The following is a 19706-nucleotide window of genomic DNA, read 5'->3' as shown; positions in this document are numbered from 1 at the left end:
ATGTGTTGATAGAACCACTTATCACATGTGTGTCAATGCTACTGAAAGAGAAATGGCACAGCGCCCCATAAGAAGGGCAGCAGCGAATGGCCAGGGCACATACAGAAGTACTGACAGGTACATGAAGTATGGTTTGTGGAGGAATGTGAGGTGACAAAATGAATAGTTTCATCTGATATTGTATGAAGGTGCAGGGACTGATGGATGCATTTATCTGAGAGGTTCATAGTTCTCACTGATAGACGCATGACAATTGAGAGTATCTTTTGATAAAACTTAACCAGTGTATCATTTGACCAAGACCCAAAACTGGAGAAGCAACTTCTAGACTGCTACATCTTTGCTATTCAGATGGTAATGCTCTCTCCAAACTCTTCCAGACTCCAGCCTTGTTCTCAGTGAAGGAAAGAGACTGAATTACCTGTTTTCTAAGATTAGTGGTTCAGGTAGGGACAAACAGTTGCTAACTTGACTGAAGATCATATGCTTTCATGAGTAAATCATATTAGATACCCAATGTCTTCAAGAGAACAGCTGTTTTATATTTTGAATATATATTTTTTTCAACTAGAATAGATCTTTTGTGGTGCTACGGCAAACAAACTAGACTTGTTGCACTTTAGTAGCATGGTTACATTATCAAAATCCTCAGAGATGAGACATTTTGGTTGTTCTCTGAACATTTGGTTTGAATGAATCAAAATATCAAAGCAAAAAAGTAAAAACAGCAGAACATTACACAACTTGGAAATGAAAGCATGATTATTTCTTTTACAGATGACATATCTACAGATAAAATTTTGCCAAAATATCTCCTACTTTTAGCCAGCTAATTATATTTTTAACCAAACTGAGTTTTTTTGGTGTTTTGATTTTTTTTTTTTTTCCAGCCAGTAAATATTTTGAGAATCAAATACATCACTCATTAAACATCATTAAACATCACAACCAGATCTTCTGCTCTCATGAGAAACATCCTCACAGCAGCTAAAGTGTGCTTTTGAAGGAAACGGCACTCACATATGCCTCATTTTGTGGGCAATGATGGAAAACTGAAATGGATAGATGGAACGAAAGAATAGGTCTACCGTGGTGTGGAGTTTCTTCATTTTCAGTCCTAGCCATTTATGCAGAGAATTTGCCTTTAGGTCTCTCCTGTGATAAATATGGAAAGTACATTTGTGTGGACAATAAAAGGACAGATATGGATTGTCATAAAATGCTCATGGCAGTAACTTGCTTGTATGTCTCAAACGCTACTAACAGCTATGGGAATCCAACAGTACATTTTCTCAAGTTCTCCTCTGTCTTTGGTTGTATCATCTGGCACAGCAGCAACACATTCAAGCAGACATGATGCTCAGCACAGAATACAACTAGAGACACTACTCAGCACTTTCGTCATCGTACACAATGCTAGCTGCTAACAATCTGACAGAATACACATGTTAAAAGTAGCATAATATATGTTTTTACAAAGAACATATCCAGAACATAGTCACTTTCTTTTGATATGTGTCCAGCCTTTGGAAATCACTGAGGTTTGGACAAAGACTTTGGAATGTCTCAGTAATGGAGAATTGAACAATATCAGATGATTGTATGTTCTTTCAATATTTGAAAATATTTTTTCATGTGATGAAGGTTCCTTCTGTTACAGCTTCCATAGGTTCTGTTTTTGCCCCAAGACTCTTGACAAATGTTTTGGAAGTGTGATTAGCCAACTGAACTGCCGGATTTCCAAATGTCACTTCACAAAGCAGATCTACTGCCAATGCTGAGTGAACTTATGTTACCTCAATCACATGCACACATTTTCCTGGAATTGTAATTTTTATTAAGTAATATTTCCCTAGCAGTTCAGGAAAATATCCTGACATGGTTTTTGAGTCACATTGCCAATTGAAGTGAAAAGTTTTGCCTGATTGTATGCCATACTCTCTACATGCATTGGAATGTACGATAGAATAATAGAATGGTTTGGTTTGGAAGGAATCTCTAAGATTACCTACTTCCAACCCCCAGCTATAGGCAGGGACACCTCCCATTAGACTAGGTTGTTCATTAGACCAGGTTGATACAGCAACAATTTGCAATTTAACACCACACAGATACGATTCCTTCATCAAGTGTGTGCAAATGGTGACTGCTCTGTATTCAGCAATGAGTTCTCAAAACTAACCCAGCATACTTTTGATCTAAAAACACAGATCTGACAAAACCATCCTGACCCAATAACAAGAAGAATTACTGCTAATCCATGTAGTGCCCACACTGAACTGCCATATCTCATGTGTTCAGATAGTTACCCAGTTTTCCTAAGCACCATTCTGCAGAAACAGTAAGTACCCTAATGGTGTTCTCCCACTGGGTGAACAGTTATATCCTTTAGGTCATATTTGGAGAAAATAGAAAACAATATACAGACATCCTTCAGGTTTTTTTCTTAATTTGAGCAAAATGAAATACTGTACTCAGTTGTTCTGCTGTTACTTGATACAGGAGCCCACATATACCACTTTCACAAAGACATCAAAGAAAAAAACAAATTCTGTTTGGTCTTCCCATGAACAAATGGAGCCTCTGCAGCTGTCATAGGGACACAGAGAGTTTTATTCCCATTCCCCTCAAGTCTCAATAAGACTTAGGAAGATTTGCAAAATGTACTGGGGAGGTAAGGAGCAGGTGGAAAGTTACACAAGAGACTGGCAAATAGTGGGAGGAATAAGGGTTTCCTGCTTGCAGCAAAATATCTTGAGTCACTTTTTCCCCCAGAGAATGCAGTCAGTTTGGGATTACATCTCAGAGTGAAGCCCAGGAAACAGTAGTATCCAATTTTGTAATTGAACTTGCCCTGTGAGAAAGGTCTAAAAGAAACACAGGTGCCAAGCATCTAATGATATTTATAAAAACTATTGTATGGGCCTTTTAATGAATGGAAATAAATGAGTTATCACCTACAACAACTGTATTTTTTCCCAAGCTGACACATAGGAAACAAAACACCAGCAAACCTTACATGGATCTGGCGTGGGGACAGCAGTGACCAGAGCAAAACTTGCAACCAGCACAGCAGAGGTTTCACAAGCCTGAGTCTACACCAATTTTTTTCTCATTTTCTGGCAGACTGTTCCCCTCCTAGCTCTGTGTGCCTCCTCTGGGAGCTGCATCAAAACCACCACATCAGTGGCTATAAACAAACAAAACCCTCAGGGGAAGAAAGAGCAAACAGGCTGCAGCAACCCACCCTCAGACCAGCAACACTTGCTGAGCCTGAGCTGACTGCTTGTTTCAGTTGCCTTGTGATCATGAATTAATTGAAAGCTGCTGCACTACCCTCTGAACCTGCCTCCCCTTGGCTCTACAGAGCTCCAGAAGTGATCCATGCCTGATGTCAAATTTTAATTAGTGCTGTCCTCATTTCAAACAGCTGAATGGCAGAATGAATTTCTCATTCTTGTCTGATCAATCTTAACAGCATGATGCATTTTTCAGCACTCTGTTATGTACTCGGCAATTAAGATCCCAGCTGAGGTGGGCCAGACTGGAAGACCAGCTGAGAGGGATTTTTTTGCTAGTTCTCCTGGGTGTGAACTGCTCTCGATCAAGCAGTAGTGTATTAGCACCTCCCTCTCCAAACTGATAAGAGCCAAGGACGGATGCCGTGTGGGATAGCAACAATGCAAGATTGTTCTCTTATTCCTCACTGTAGCACTGAAAGTCAGCAGCAGATAGATAAGAACAAAATGGCTTGCTTCACAACCTCCATGACAGCTTCCCACTCCTGAAGCAAAAGCCCAGCCAGACGTTTCTGCAGGAGTGCTGCAAGTACATTTCTACACGTTTTTGGTTCGTTGGACATCCTATCTGAGACTGTAATCACAGAGAATCAAGAGCAGCAAAGACAAAACTGAGATAATAAAACAGTTCTGTAACCCACAGTTTCATCATCTTTACCCCAAAGAGTCTGGTAAGTTTGAAAGGAAGCTGGATGTAAGAAAGAAAAGTCAAGTTTGAAGAGAGAAATTGTTTCCAACAGCCTCCAGTGTTTTTTTTCCCCAGCTATTGAGCAGTTCACTCTAGTTCCAGGAGCTGCCTTTCAGGAAGAGAGACTATGAAACAGAAAATCTGTTAGATTATCTCTTTTCTAAAAAATCAGCAACATTTGTGAGCAGTTACCAGAATGCTATGAAGATCTGACTATCTGAAGAACAGCATCAGTGATAATCAGGGAGAAGGAAGCTTACTTCCAGCTCTGCTAAAACTGCTCAGGTTCCTTTGCAGAGTTCTCTTTTGGTTGCAGAGATATAGTGTAGCTGACTTTAGGAAGAGAGAAATGCAGAGTTTTGGAACTCTCACAGCTCATGGTGTGATGGCTCACCAGTATTTCCATGCTTACCGAAGGGCAAAGCATTCGTCACTTAGGTGTTGAGAATCATGGGTAAGTGCTTTTTCGCTCCTACCTTCAGCAAAGCAGGCCAGAAGACAGCTGTGTTTAGCATCTGGCTTCTACTTCTGTCCTGCTGACAGTGTCAATATAAGACTGTTGAATCTAAGACCTGCTGGAGCAAAAATGTCCACTCAAGCCTGTATCAATATGTTTTGAGAGAAGGGCATGGAGCTGAGTCAGGGTGAGAGTTAGGGAAAGGTTCTTCACTGGAGGGCAATACACATGGAATGGGCTGCCCAAAGCAGTGGGCACAGCCCGGAGTGCCGGAGTTCAAGAAGCATTTGGACAATGCACTCAGACATAGGGTTTGGTTTGTGGTGGTCCTATGTGGAGCCAGGGGTTGGATTTGATGACAATCTCTGTGGGTCCCTTCCAGTTTGGGACATCCTATGATTCTATAAATATTTGGTGTAGAGGTTAAAAAAAGAGTTTTGCTGGGGAAAAGATATGCACATAGTAGTGAACTGCCATGTTCACCTAAAGGTCTTAGCTCATCTAATCCACTGTCTTCTGATAATCTTCAGGCCTACTAACCATGGGGTTGCCTCTCTCCAAAGAAAGTTTTTAACAGTGAGAAGACCTGCAAAAGAAAAAGAAAACTACGAGTATGTTATAACATGGGCATTACTTTCTCTTGTCTTCCCCTCAGTACATAGAATAAAGGGCAGAACAGGGCAGGGAGCCTTGAGATTCAAACTCTCGGAGATCAGGACCTGGATCCTCATTAGAGAGGCAGTTTTAGTGTGAGAAGACAGAAGTAGCTCTGATAGACCGCTGGCTTTTACCGGAAAAAGTCACTTCAGCTTTGATGAATATAGGACATACCTCTGTATCTAATTTTAAAATTCTGGAAAAAGTAGCTTATGTCTGTCACTGTTCTAGGAGAGGAAAAATGATGAGGGGGAAGGGGGAGACAGGAAAGAGACAGTAAAGTTTGTGGTTCTCTAGCAGAAGTATTCGAAAATGTAAGAGACTGTCAGGGCAACACTTTGACAAGGAATTTTTTAAGCATTTCCTTATGAAAAACATTAATGCTCAGTCTTCAGAAAACCCATGTGGAAATCTAATTGTTCACTGAGGATTTACTGTGTCAGACTGGCACTCTGAATCCAATAACCAGAGTGTGAAATGGAGGGATTACTGCCAACCTTGACATGAGTTCAGTTGAGGAGGCGTGTCGGATACCTGCCCCAGACTGAGGTTGCCTACCGCTTCCCATCTTGAGATTGTTTCCAGTTGTTATAACATTGCCAGATGTTCGATGTTCAGTCTGAAACTTTTCATGCCAGATGTCTGCTTCTAAATGATTTTAATAACTTTTGATTCAGTGGAACATGTCCCTGCCCATGGCAGGAGGGGTTGGAACTAGCTGTTCTTTATGGTCCTTTCCAACCCAAAACACTTTCTGATTCTATGACTTTCTGGTGAGTTGCCTCAGTCAAAATAGTTCGACCACGGTTGAGGATGATTCTCCTTCTTTATCAATGCAGAAGCCTTTTCTGTCAATCTCATCTTTTTAAATATCTAGCATTGCCTTGTGGCCGACCACAAATGTTAAGTTCTGACACCTGAGGAATGTTTGTTGACATAGATATGCCTCCTGATCTCTCTGCAAAAACCCACCCGAATGTATCAGCAACAGCTCACAGATGCTCAGTAGTGACTTGACAGGGTTTAGCAGTTAAAATCTCTGTAGATGTGGCTTGGGCTGACCGCGCTGCAGCCCGGAGCTGAGCAGGAGCACACTTTTCCTCTCCCTCAGGCTCTTTCAGAGGTCAGTTAACATGGAAAAGGAAGGTGCCAGTGCTGAGTGTGGAAGGGAATGAAGATGAATGTTGGCAGAGGTATGCAAAACCTAGGCAGGAAGCGTGAGAGTGTTTGGGGACACCTGAAGTAGTAACTGGGGTAAAGAGGGAGGTAAGATTGTGAATGGTGAGGAAAGACAGCTAGAAGCCTGGGATGGAGGAGGGGACTGTGTTCAGACATAACTGGAAAACAGAGGGATTCAGTAGGGCACTGAGATTACTGCTGAGAAATTGAGGCCACCTCCTGAGGTTCAGAGAGAGTAGCAGGGTATTCCAGACCATGATAGGTGCGTGGGGAGGAGAGTGGCACACAGAGAGTGCAAGAAGGATCATGGTGGTGGAACTTATTCGAAGCCTGAGAGGCACAAGATCATAGGCTGGGGAGCCAGTGGTGCTGAGACAGGAACAGGACAGAAATGGGGATGGAAAGAACTGGGACTAGCAGATAGGGAATTACTGCACTGAGTATGCAAATGGGAAATGAAAGAGTCCAGTACACAGAAGTGGATAGGGTTAAGAAAAGTCAAGCACGACAGAGATACATGAGCAACATGTAAGGTTTTTAACTTTCACAGTATTACTTAGCGTCATTGTGGAGGGGGTAAATATAGTATTTAAATACTTAGACCCCGGAACTGTGTCACATGGTACCACACTGACACCAGCGGATGGTTAAGACCATCAACAGATTTGAAACTTGAAGTGACCTGGTCTGAGTTTGATTACTTGAACTGCTGTAACAATGGGTAAAGGGAGGAGGCTGCCTGTCTGCAGCCCTTCCTGTGTCCCATTAATTGTGCATTACCTACAGCCTGTTCTCATGGTTCCTATCCAGGCAGTATTGCTGTTGACCTGAAAGAACTTTTAGATGTTATAGGTGAGTATAACACATTATTTCTTGCTTTACAAGTAAAATCTGAGTTGCGATTCGTAAGAATATGCATAATCCTCTGTACCATTAAACACTGTAACATGAAGGACTTTCTGCAGGTTATGTCCACATATGCACACACACAAAAGCCCACAACATAAATGCCAAAGTAACCCAGAAATCTAATACACAATGTAAAACATTAAAGCAAAAATAATCAGTGTCTCAGCCCAAAATCTTTGTCTATACAGAAAGAGCCAGAACAAGCAGTATGAAAAAACACAGTCTTTTCCTTTTGGTAATCAGCAGCCAACATATGTGAAACATAGCCCTTTAAAGCATGACCTATACTGTATCTTCTGATTGTTTTGGAAACTTAACAGTGACTTGTCAGGCAGTGCAACTTATAGAAGAATGAAGGCAATGTATATATGAATGATTACAATGGTCCTACTGACTCCAAAGACCTGATTGGTAAGGTTGTAAATTAAAAGCTTGTGAATAGGGAGCAGGCAAAGGGGTGAGCCATTAGTCTCCCTGAAAGCACATCACTCACCACTGCTAACTTCTTGTGCTGGGAACAGAAATCTGCAATTAAGCACACAACTGATCCTTTCTTTTCGAAACCATAGGTCAACACACAGTGCAGTTCACAGGCTGGTGTGTGGTCATCTCTTGCAAGCAGGAGGTTTTTTGAAGTGAAAACAGAAGTACTAGCTTGTTTTGCCTTGTCAGTGAGAAACAAATAATTTGTTCTGGACCACACACTGAATTAATCATTTTTGGACACACTACACACACAGAATCCTGTTCCAGTTTTTTTCTTGTTTTTCTACATGATTGTCCTGGCTTTTCTCACATTGTCTCAGAAAATCAGATCTGAAAAGTCCTACTATCAAGGTGAGAGTTCAGCTTAAATTTCCTTGCATGCATTACATTCAGAAGAAAGATTATTTCCCAGGCACTGTGTCCAAAATTACTAGTTGTAGCTTATGGTAAAGTCTTGGACATCACTTACTATAAAACAAAAGAAGCACATTTCTGGCAAACAAGTGAGCAACTGATGAACAAGTGTTTGTAGAGGAAGATTTTCAACACTGGAATACTTAGTCCTGAAACTGCAAATAACTGAAAGAAAAATAAGTGCTTTTGGAAAGTATTCTAAGTACTCTGATTTACTTTTTGGTTTGTACTTTTATCTCGGTTTGTGCTTTTTTGGTTTGTGCTTTTATCTTGCATGAGTGATACAAGGAGTTCAATTAAAGAACAAAATATATTAACAAAATAAGTAAGAATAACTAATACAAAGAGATGACATACTAAACAGTGAATACCTATTTAACTTCTTTATAGATTCTCTTTTCTCTATGGCTACTAAACTTTTGTTTAATCACCAACAATCACTAAAACAAAACAAAATAAAATAAACAAGCCCCTCACCAAAATAGCTTGAAAGCCAGCACCATGCCCATGAGGTTTGTGTAATTCTGGCGTTGTGGATTATTAATATTATCAATAATTAAACATCGCCTACCTTCACAGAGCCATTCTCATAGTCAGATCCTTGCAGCAAATGCAGAAATGAAATCATGAAAATATTCACAGTCACCCACGGTTTGTACATTCTGATGTTTAAATCCGCAGGTTACTACGCAGTTGTTGTCATACAGCTGGAGGCGTCTCTTTTGAAATGCATTTCACCACAACAGACAAGAAAAGCTTCCAAATTTCTGTTAGAAATTCATGAAGGATTCCAGCACGCAAGAGTAAATATCTCACTCTTCACTCTTCTAAGCAATTGTTTTGAACAATTCACCTAGAGACTGTAATTTCTTGGAGTAGATTTCAGATACATTAGAAAGAAAATCATGATAAGGCTTTAAATAGATTGGTATCTGTGTGCACGCAGCTACACTCCCACTCCCACAAGTGATCAGGTATGGGTTCCAGCTAATGAAGTTACCATATCTTCCATCAGGGCACAAAGAGGTATTCAAAATCCATCTGTGGTCCAGAAGATTTAAGCAGTCTGCACTGTTCTGCGCTCTGTGCTTCAGCAGCCTCTTCAGATGGTAGCGTAATGGCCAATGTTTCGAGCTGGAGAGCTGTAATCCAACTCTGTATTAAAACTTTTTTTCACAACCTTCGTGGAAGCTTGCAGAAGCATGTGTCTTAAATCTGATACAGGCTTTGGCAGCCACACAGTCAAAATTTGGCTCTGATCCCATTTTGTCCCTACCAATAGCATAGCAGTTTTAAAACTAACTGATGCAATCTAGACTCCCATTATTTTAAAGAAGATTACCTGAAACATGAAACTTCAGCACACGTTCTTACACAGAACACATATTTTAAGTTACTTCTTTTAGAAAAGAGAGGGAGAGAACAGAAAAGAGAATGACTTTTTTCTTTTATGTGCTCTTATGTGGGATAGTGTTTTCTGGATAGATTTTAAAAAGGAAAGTTAAAAATGATCTTTAGTAACAAACAGAATGTTGATTTTTTTAATGAAAGTTCATGAAATCACAGATATAAAAGGGATCCATCTATTTTTCTTGCAGCGAAATGAGATGTTATTTCTGTCCCAAGGTATAATAAAGACCTGCATGCATTTCCTCTGTATATTTTCCCTGTTTAACACCAGAGGGGAGACCAAACATTTCTATTTATAACATTCACACAGACCCAGATAATTATGCGTGTTAAATCCATATTGCTATACTCTTGTGTAATATTTGATATCCATGAGACTTTTCTCCACTTTCACATGGCTTAAGGTTTGTGGAATCAGATCCTACAGTTGTTACCATAAAACAATTCTTTAATTAAGAATTCAGAGCAGTCGTTTCCTATTTCAGACTTCCAAGCAGTAGCTCTCTTAAACACGAGCCACGTCTATGTAACAACTAGCTTGCATAATTTCTTCCTAAGCATTCTTTTCAAATGGAGATGGGAGAGAAAACTATTTGAATCCATTTCTTCCAGCTGTTGACAGTTAACTGAGCTATTATGTTTTAAAAACATAGATGTAACTGCATTACTTTTAGCCTTGCTTTTTCCTATTTCTTTTTAAAGTAATCAGTTCCCCCTGTTGTAGCTGGTGGCCTCCCCCATCCATTCTGCCATGGTTCGTGTAAGGACAGCAGGAGTTTCCCCTTCTGAGCTGGGCAAACTCCCTTGTCCTGTATACCTGCTTCTACCCTCCTGCCTTGCCCACAGCCACACTGCTGGCTGTGTTCACACTTCTTCACTGGCCCCACACCAACAGGGACATTCAGTGTAAATGCTCATTGAAACACATCAACTATTTAATTTGTCATTTTAAATGAACATATTATCTCACACTTATGTACAGTCACTTTGAGTTCTTTTAGTTTCTGCATTTCCCTTCTGATGCTGATAGCCATCTTCTTGCAGGAACTGAAACCCTGTGGAACTAAAGAGATGCTTCTTAGCCTCAGGTGCACAGCTACTGCAGAAATAACCAAGTGAAATAATAGCACTACATCATATAGAATTTCATGATAATATCTCTCTACTGACCTGCAATTAAGTGGAGGGGATACCTGGCCATCAGCATCTCTCATTTATTGGGATTATTAATTGCACACAAACTCAGGTTCCCAAGACAGGCAGGAAGCAATATGTCCCTCATGCCCCAAAGCCTGGTCTCTGAGTATTACTTATACAACCCACCTACAGCACGGTTCAGGGATGGACCTCTTGGTTCCCTGGGAGGGTTGGTGCAAAATCCCACCTTTTCTTCAGTCACTATGGGGTCCTGGAGTAAGGCAGGACTTTTCCTCCAAGCAGTATCCAGGATGGGCATCACCACTCCTCTGCCTAAGTGGGCAGGTAGAAGGGATGATCCAGGAACAGCACAGAGTGTTTTGAATACCAGCTATGGAACTCCTCCTTTATCTCAGAGGGTTTTTTAACTGTATTCATGAAGCAAAACAGACTGTGGAGATAGAGAGTGGAAAGCCCTTCTGGTGGTGCGCTCTGCAAGTCAACGAGGAGGACAGACAGCTGAGAACAAGATCAGCTCTCTACTCTAAATCAGATTGAAAAGAGATACAAACCCAAGGACTCTCCCTCCCTCAGCCTCATGGTGAGAGCAGCAGTGGCCTTTCCACCCCTGTGGGACTCATGGAACTTACCTCAGGGCAATCTATCACAAGAAAATCAACACTGTTTGTTTTGGAAACACTGGAGGGAAACACCTCAATAATGTTTTGTTTGTGTTTTAGTTCATCACTGCTGCTTACCAGATTAAACTCTGAATTTCAAATACGTCTGGAAAGACTGAACTTCTGTCTTTCTGGAAGCAAAGTGTTTATCAGAAAAGGCTGTCCAGCTTTGGCACCAGTGGGTTTTTTGGCATGAATGCTGAACTGAACTTCTGGAACTCAGTCAAACCCATTTACAACAGCAAGTTAGATGCTGCAGGCAGAAGATAAAAATTACTTAATCTCTCCCTTCGTGCTTAGATGTAAAGACTAGAACAAGAGGGAAGGGGGGGGGGGAACTTTTCTAAACTGCAGTAGACTTCAAATCTAGCTCAAAGCTGTTAGCGAAAGCACTGACAAAACAAGAGAAATCAAGTGATAAGACAACAAAGCAATTCTGATGATGGCCTTTTGGGAACAGCTTCCTTTCCCATCCCTTTCATTATTTCCCATGTCTCCTATACAATTCAGGATTTCAACAAGGGTTCCATCTCCCTCCAGCACCATCTCAAGCCCACACAGCTTTCTAACATTTTTCCTGTCTGCCACTGCACTGACAACGATTTTAAAAGTTTTATAATTAGCCTTATTTTGAGATTGTGCTTATAGATTGCCTGCAACAGCAGTGAACAAATTTGCTGAGCGATCAAGCACCTTCAAGAGCTAAGCCCTATGATCTTTTTTAATATCCAAATGAAATAATGACAGCATTCTAGTTTCCTTTACCTCCATTTGCTATTGTAAAACCACTTGCTCTGTTCTGGGCAGGCTCTGACTGTATTTATTTATTTTTAATCTAGCGCTGTACGAAGAAGCACTGCAATAAAATCCACATGACTATTAGCATGATTCCGCTTTGGTAGCTGAATGTTCGGTTCCACTGACACCAGCAATGCTAAATTCTTTTAACTGAAATAAAAGTTCATACTTCACCTCTTATGGATAAACAGCTGTGGGTTGGCTCGTCACAGAAAGAACTTAAAAAAATTGGCTTAGTCTTTTCCAAATAATTGATCAACATGGAAGACTCGAATGGATGAGCAATACAAGTAAAAACAAGTTTAAGACTCTATTTGCAAAAATTATGGGTAATTTAAAAAATATTATGGTAAACTTACAAGTCTTTATTCCAAAGTAATGGCCTCACATTCATTGCATAGAAACCCTGATTCACTGGTTCTTAAAAACCAGTTTTGTGGTAGAAGATTACAGACAAATGAGCCTGAAATTGGTAGATATGCCTAAGAGCAGATCAATCATATTTTATATATGCTTTCCTCTACTTTGTAAGATAGAATTTGTAGGTCAGATACACTGTTTTTATTAGGACTGCTTACCAGTTTGCATTGCAATTTCTATTCTAAGGCTTCACAGTAAATAAAGAGAAAAGTGACCAATACTGATGAATGGAATGCACAGAAAAACAGCACCATATTTGACTTATACATTTCTTGCATACATACACACCCAAGGAAGGGAAGAATTTCTTGACAACACTGAACAACCCATGTTCATCCAGCTGAAATTCTTTCATCTGATAAAATAAATTCCTTTGATTATCTGCAAATAACATATACCCACAGATAGGTCCAGACCTGCGTCTCTATTTGTGAGGCAAGACTAATACAGAAACACCCAAACAATGTCTCCACTGGAAGAAATAAAGCAAAACATAAGAGGAAGATACTTCATACCTTTAAATACAAGAATAAGCCATAAATCAATAGGACTACTCAAATGACTGAGCGTTTGTGAACACCTGTCCTCAATAAATGCCATTAGATTGACCAGACTCTGACTGAAAAGTTAAAATTCAAAGTCAATAAAGAAAATTCAGTGCCTTTACTTCTGTGTGTTTTTCCATCAGATACTTCACACTTGAGGACTCAGCACAGTTTCAAGCCTCAACATGGAGCAGTGGTCAGGAAACCAATGTAGTTCCCAGAGAAGGTTGTCAAGTGTTTATAAGATGATTCTATGAGTAGGTCTGTACAGTATTTCTAAGTAATCCACACACAGAGGAATTTTGTCTTCTTTGAAATAGAAAATGAATAATTGGATCAGTTATATGAAATATTACCAAAAAGAATCTTAACAGACAAAATACAGTACTCAAGACATAGCAATTTTAGGTCACTCAGTACACATTATTTATTAAGTAGTTATTAAAAATATTTTTTAATAACGCAAAGTTTATTGTAACAGTTACTGGGAACACAAATTTCTTCCAAATTAGCAGGATGTTTGGAAGATCACAGTAAGTGACAAGCTGGATTGTATCATCATCATAGTATCATAGTATCGTGCAAGGTGGAAGGGACCTTAGAGATCATCAAGTCCAACTCCCGGGATTCGAGCCCTTCTGTGTAGAAGAGCAGCACTTAGAATCATAGAATCATAGAATTATCCAGGTTGGAAAAGACCTTGAAAATCATCAAGTCCAACCGCAGCCTAACCAGTACCCCATCTCTAAAAAAACAAAAAAAACAAAAAAAACAAAAAAAACAACCTCTGCTAAATCATATCCCTGAGTACCACATCCAAACGGTTCTTAAACACATCCAGGGATGGCGATTCAACCACCTCCCTGGGGAGCCTATTCCAGTACCTAACCACCCTTTCTGTAAAGAAGTTCTTCCTAATATCCAACCTGAACTTGCCCTGGCGCAACTTGAGGCCATTTCCCCTCGTCCTGTCACTTGTCACTAGTGAGAAGAGACCTGCCCCACTCTCACTGTAAGAACCTTTCAGGTACTGGAAGACGGCAATAAGGTCTCCCCTCAGCCTCCTCTTCCTCAGGCTAAACAGCCCCAGCTTCCTTAGCCTCTCCTCATAGGGCTGATTCTCCAAGCCCTTCACGAGCCTCGTTGCCCTTCTCTGGACCTGCTCCGGTACCTCCATATCTTTCTTGTGCTGAGGTGCCCAAAACTGGACACAGTACTCGAGGTGAGGCCTCACCAATGCCGAGTACAGGGGCAGGATGACTTCCTTAGTCCTGCTCACCACACCATTCTTGATACAAGCCAGGATGCCGTTGGCCTTCTTGGCCACCCGGGCACACTGTCGGCTCATGTTCAGCCGTGCATCAATCAGTACCCCCAGGTCCATTTCCTCCACACAGTCCTCCAGCCACTCCGCCCCAAACCTATAGCGCTGCCTGGGGTTGTTGTGGCCGATGTGCAGGACTCGGCATTTGGCCTTGTTAAACCTCATTCCATTGGCTTCAGCCCAGCTCTCCAGCCTGTCCAGATCCCTCTGTAGGGCCTCGCTACCCCCAGGCAGATCCACACTCCCAGCCAATTTAGTGTCATCTGCGAACTTACTGAGAGCGCACTCAATGCCCCCATCGAGGTCATCAATAAAGATGTACTTGTACCACTTGCGCCACAGGGGGGATTTGAACCGGGCCCTCCAGTGCTGCAAGCAGCACTTTATACCGCTGCGCCACTGGGGGCACACAAAAACTAATGAATTAATAATTAGTTGTCAAAACTAATGAAGAAAAACACACAAAATCTGATGGTCGGGTGCTGTGGAAAGGTGCTGCAGAAGTTGTTCTGGTATGAATGTGGGGCAGTGCCCACCAGCCTGCTCCAGGACCAGCCCTGCAACCAGAAGCCTGATGCTGCATCTTGTGAGGCTGAAAAACCTACCTAAAAAGTGGGCCAGATGCTTGGGTGTCAGGCCTCCACTGTGCTCCAGGCTGAGGTGGGTGAACTGATGTCAGCAACCAATCTAGCTACATTAAAGTTCTCTGAGAAATGCCTGCCCAAGCCACAAACACACCCGTGGCTGAAGGGCAGAGGCTCTCAGCTTCAACAAAAGTGAACCACAGCATCCACATGTTCACCTCCCCACCGTGCTGTGCTGAAGCCAGCTTGGAGAAGGAATGCTTCTGGTAAACACAAGCAGCAGCAGGAGAACTGTCAACAACAGGCAGATAAAAAACCACAGACGTGTTGGGTTGAGTGATGGACACACCTTTGCTTTGCTCTGCCTTTGAGGGGCTCTGCCCCATTCTCACAAAGTGCATAGCTGCCCCATTACTCTTGTCTAGTTCATATTTGTTACTCTCAGTGCCTGGAAGGATGGAAAACCATTGCAGGGAACTCTGCTACTATGAGAGAAACTTTAGCTAGTCCAAGTATGAAGGAGTTTCTTTGGTTTCAGTGCTTCCTCGGTGTCTTTGTATAACTCTAGGTTTTGAAGAATCTGGCCTACATCGCCCCTAACCCAGAGAAAAAGGACTTATCTCTGTATTCCTGCAACTGATATAACAATGGGAGCTCTGTATTAGCTTGTCTTCCTATCCATCTGTATTTACACAGCCTTTTATGAGGGTACCACTGGAACAATAATCAAACTTTAATTACTAAGACATGTAATAGCATTCATAACCCTTTATTTCACCTGTGACTTTTATAAGTCATTGTTTTTTTCCTACAAAGAAGTGAGGCAAATTAAACAGGAAGATAAAAGACTTTTTAAGTTTAAGGAGGAGAAAGAAAAGAGGGACAGAGAAGGTCAGAGAGAGGGAAGAAGAGAGAGAGCTCTGACCAGGGAGCAAATGCCGTGTTTCACACCTGTTAAAACAAGGGCCATGCCTCCAAATCGCCTATGAAATATTCACTGACTGCTGTTTGAGTACATCAGAGGATCCTGAACTACTCAAGTCAGGTAGGTGCCTGTCTGTAAAAGCTCACAGTGCCAATGAAGGAGGTAGATACCAAGAGCATGAATTCAAAGTCAATATTTCAACTGCAGTCTGATGCAATAGGCAAGGGAGACGTAATTGCAAAGCACAATGAGCATCTGGTTTGCTTAATAGTGTCTGGGTTGTGAGCACTCCCTCTCCCAACACAGACATTTTCACAAATAAAAGCAATAGATGAGAGAGTACATGTAGAGAAGTAGAAGCACAGAAGCTCAGAGGGAAAAAAATGTGGTGCAAACTGAAATCAGTTTGTGGGAGGTATGACAGAGAGAGGGCGGCAACAGAAGTCTTTATACATTTATTTTTTACAAGTGTTTTCCCATCTTACTCTGTAATATTCTGAAGAAAAATCCTTGGAGTGATATATGCATATATAACAGATGGTCTGAGAACAAGTACAAGGATCATCATGATTGACTTTGCAGTGAAAACCCTGAGAACATGCACATAGGGGTTTATAATGACAGCAGAACCTTGCAAGTTAATCTCAGGATTCATATCAATTTGAGGACATTTGACAGTCACAACTTGGTAGTCTGAAAATGAAACCCATCTGGAGCAGCTTTAAGTTTGGAGATGGTGTGTTTATTATTTATTTTTGGTTTCACTCCCTTAGTATTCATAAACATTAGGCCAATGAAAGGATAAATCAACTAACTGCTGTCAGTTGAGGAGAATTAATGTTCTATCTTTCGAGGATGTTTAGAGAAATAAATGTGTAGTGTTAGGTGCATATATTACAAAGTTCGTCTCTGAATCTAATAGGATGATTTTTTTTCCACCCTTAATACATGAAAACACTTCTGCCCTCTACCATAAAAAAAACATGCTTCCTCACCTTATGACAACCAATTGCTCTCAATAATGTATTTGACGTAAACACAGGTTTTTTTACTTCACCCTCCAATTCCAATTGAAAATGCAATAAGAGATGGCCAACCCAACTGGCTTTTGTGAAGAGTTTTTATACCTAAATTGATGGTTCTACTCCAGTTCTATCTGCCAATTGAAACAACATCTAAAAAAACACTTTGGATCCCCCATCATCTGGTCAGTGACTGGTATGAAATGATCTATTTATCTCTAATTGCCCATCATTGATATCAGGATTCAAAAGACCAGGTGCCATGAAATCATCTCAAAGGGAAGGAGGAATCCTGAAGAGGCCCAAGGAGTGCCACAGCTTTCTTTCATCTCTGAGCCTGCTGTCCTCAGACCTAGGACCTGAAGGAACACCTACCTATCATGGTGTTGCAAAGTATTTCACTGGGCCACATAGAGCACAAGGTTATGCAAAGAGTATCTTTTGAGGTCACAATAGCTCTGAGAACTATGCTATGGGTGGCATTTGATGAATACACCAAGAACATAAACCTCTAACACAGTCTTTTGGCCAGGTGATTGTCAGGGAGTGGCAAGCTATTCTATGCTTTTAGAAGAAAAAAAGAGAAAAGATAAGAGAAATAACAAGATATTCTTTAGTTCTTATAAGCTGCTAAATTAATCTTTAAATGCAGTGGAGAAAATTAAACTCCAGAAAGCATGCCATTTTATCTTGGGCTACTTAAGCTTTCAGATTTGCAGAACAGATTTAAAAGAAATGATCAGACTAGGTGAAAACATTCATGCTGATGGAAATGCAACAGTCCCTTTTCCACTGCTGACTTCAAAATTAATGCAGAGGTTGAGGACTTTACATACTTTAAATTATCATGAAAATTAAGAAAACACTGAGCAGTAAGTAATAGTAATAAGTAAAGAATAAATTTATAGATGTACTTACTAAGGGTTGCAGAAAAGTATCAGGAGGATGATGAACCACATTTACAGTTTATGGCAACAATGTCAGCAACTCTCAGTTTTATCAAGAATTATTCTTCAGACTGCAGTTATTAGGGCAGAGGTAACTTGTTCTCAGACTGAACAGTCATCATCCATCAACACCTAGCTTTATGCTCCTCACGGAGAAACAGAATTAACCCAGAAAATTACTTGTCTTACAAACACTTCCCCAGTGGTAAGAAGCCATTGAGTTTGGCCAAAGACAGCAGCGATGCCCATAGTGCTAACACACCAAGTGATGAAGTTCTGTTTTTTGTTTAACAACACCGTAAATTCTGTAAATGTAAATTCTGAAAGTATTCTTTCCAATCGCTTCTAAAAATGATTTTGCTCAGAAATATGTATAATTCATAATCAATTTAAAATACTAACAAGATTTTATTCTCAAATATATTCAGATTAATCATTTCTCAAAGTCAGTCCATAATGTTTCAATAATGGGAAAAGGCCATTTTTCCTCTGTTTTCAAGCAGCTCTGTCCAGCCAGTCTTTCCTCCAGCACTGAAAAAGAATGTTAAAGAATCTTTTCTGTCACAAAATCTTCTGTTGTTAAAGGGACAATGGGTAAGAAATGGCTAAAATACTCTAATACATATTCAAAAAGGCATGGTGCAAAAGAGAAGAGGCTGTAGGAATTGGATGTTCGTATTTAGGCAAGATTTTATATTCTCAAGGCATACGTTGTCAGCACAGAATGATCTCACAGCATCCTCACTGTGACACTGGAATCACTCAGTACCATTGGAATGCCCTTTTCCAAAGTGACACATATGATTTTCTGTTAAAATCTGCAGTTTAGATATATTAGAAGTTACCTCTTAATGAAGAAGCTCCTTGACAATTTATTTTCTCAGATAATTCCAAATAATCACGGTCTAAACATCACTAGAACCAGTCTGTAAAATAAAATGAAATAAAGCTTATGCTTTTATATGGGATTAATTTTCCTTTCCTTGTTCTTCTAAGAGATGTATGGAAACACCAGTATTGTGATATGAAAGATCATTTCAAATTACGAATGAATCTGTCTTCTACAGCCTGTTGCTGATGTTTCCATTTCCTGGCTTCATGGCTGAATGGCAGAGCTTTGAGTACATCCAGAGACATTTAAGATACTACTACACTACTGAAAAAAAGAAAAAAAAAGAAAAAAAAGAAAAAAACACTCTAGCTATACAAGACTAGATTATACATGTAAAATACACAGCTATTTACACATAAAATGTTTACAAAAGAATTGCAGAGACGGTTGCATAGATGTTCACAGGCTATTTTTCTGATATTTTATGAATGCGATAACCATAAATCAAAGAGGTTTTGAAAGACAAAATACATTTTACGTTTTTCACTTATAAATACAGCCAAATCAGATAAGAAATATTTTCCATTGCTAAACTGTGCCAAGTATGCTAACTAACAGTACAGTTCATAGGGGTTTCAACTGAAAATAGCTGTTCTAAATGTGATCAGATTACATTTGCAAATCCACAGTGAAAGCTACCTGGAAAGTCTGCCTTTCATTTCAAATTGTAATGTTTTCATACCGTGTCACATACACTGGTTACTGCTTCCACTTCCCATCTGGTCTGCTTCCTTTCTCCCAGCACTGAGGATTAAGCAGTAATTCCCAGCATTTTCAGGCATATGGACCAGACCAATTTCACTGCAGTATATGTACCGAAACTCTGATTAGTGCTTCTTGGTTGGAAAAACTCAGCAGACTTATAGATTGCCCATCATCTCTTAGCAAGGGATTTAGGATTAAATACACAAACTGAGAAAAAAAATGTGCCCC

At 40.3% G+C, this 19706-nt stretch overlaps 1 protein-coding gene across 2 annotated transcripts in view; it reads right to left on the bottom strand.

Moving 5' to 3' along the window:
- Positions 1-19706, bottom strand: part of VEGFD (vascular endothelial growth factor D) — a 57068-nt gene that overhangs the window by 24382 nt on the left and 12980 nt on the right. The window contains exon 1 of one of the 2 annotated variants that reach the window (XM_072347399.1): positions 8661-9321. The exons of the other annotated variant lie outside the window; for it this stretch is intronic. Coding sequence (XP_072203500.1) covers positions 8661-8750 — 90 coding nt within the window. The 5' untranslated portion in view covers positions 8751-9321. Of the gene's footprint in view, positions 1-8660; positions 9322-19706 lie in introns of those variants that run through there. 2 annotated transcript variants of the gene reach the window in all.

Source organism: Excalfactoria chinensis, chromosome 1 (genome assembly GCF_039878825.1).
Source record: "Excalfactoria chinensis isolate bCotChi1 chromosome 1, bCotChi1.hap2, whole genome shotgun sequence".
Classification (NCBI taxonomy): domain Eukaryota; kingdom Metazoa; phylum Chordata; class Aves; order Galliformes; family Phasianidae; genus Excalfactoria; species Excalfactoria chinensis.
The sequence above is the reverse complement of the archived record's forward strand: the minus strand, read 5'-3'. Positions and strand labels throughout refer to the sequence as shown.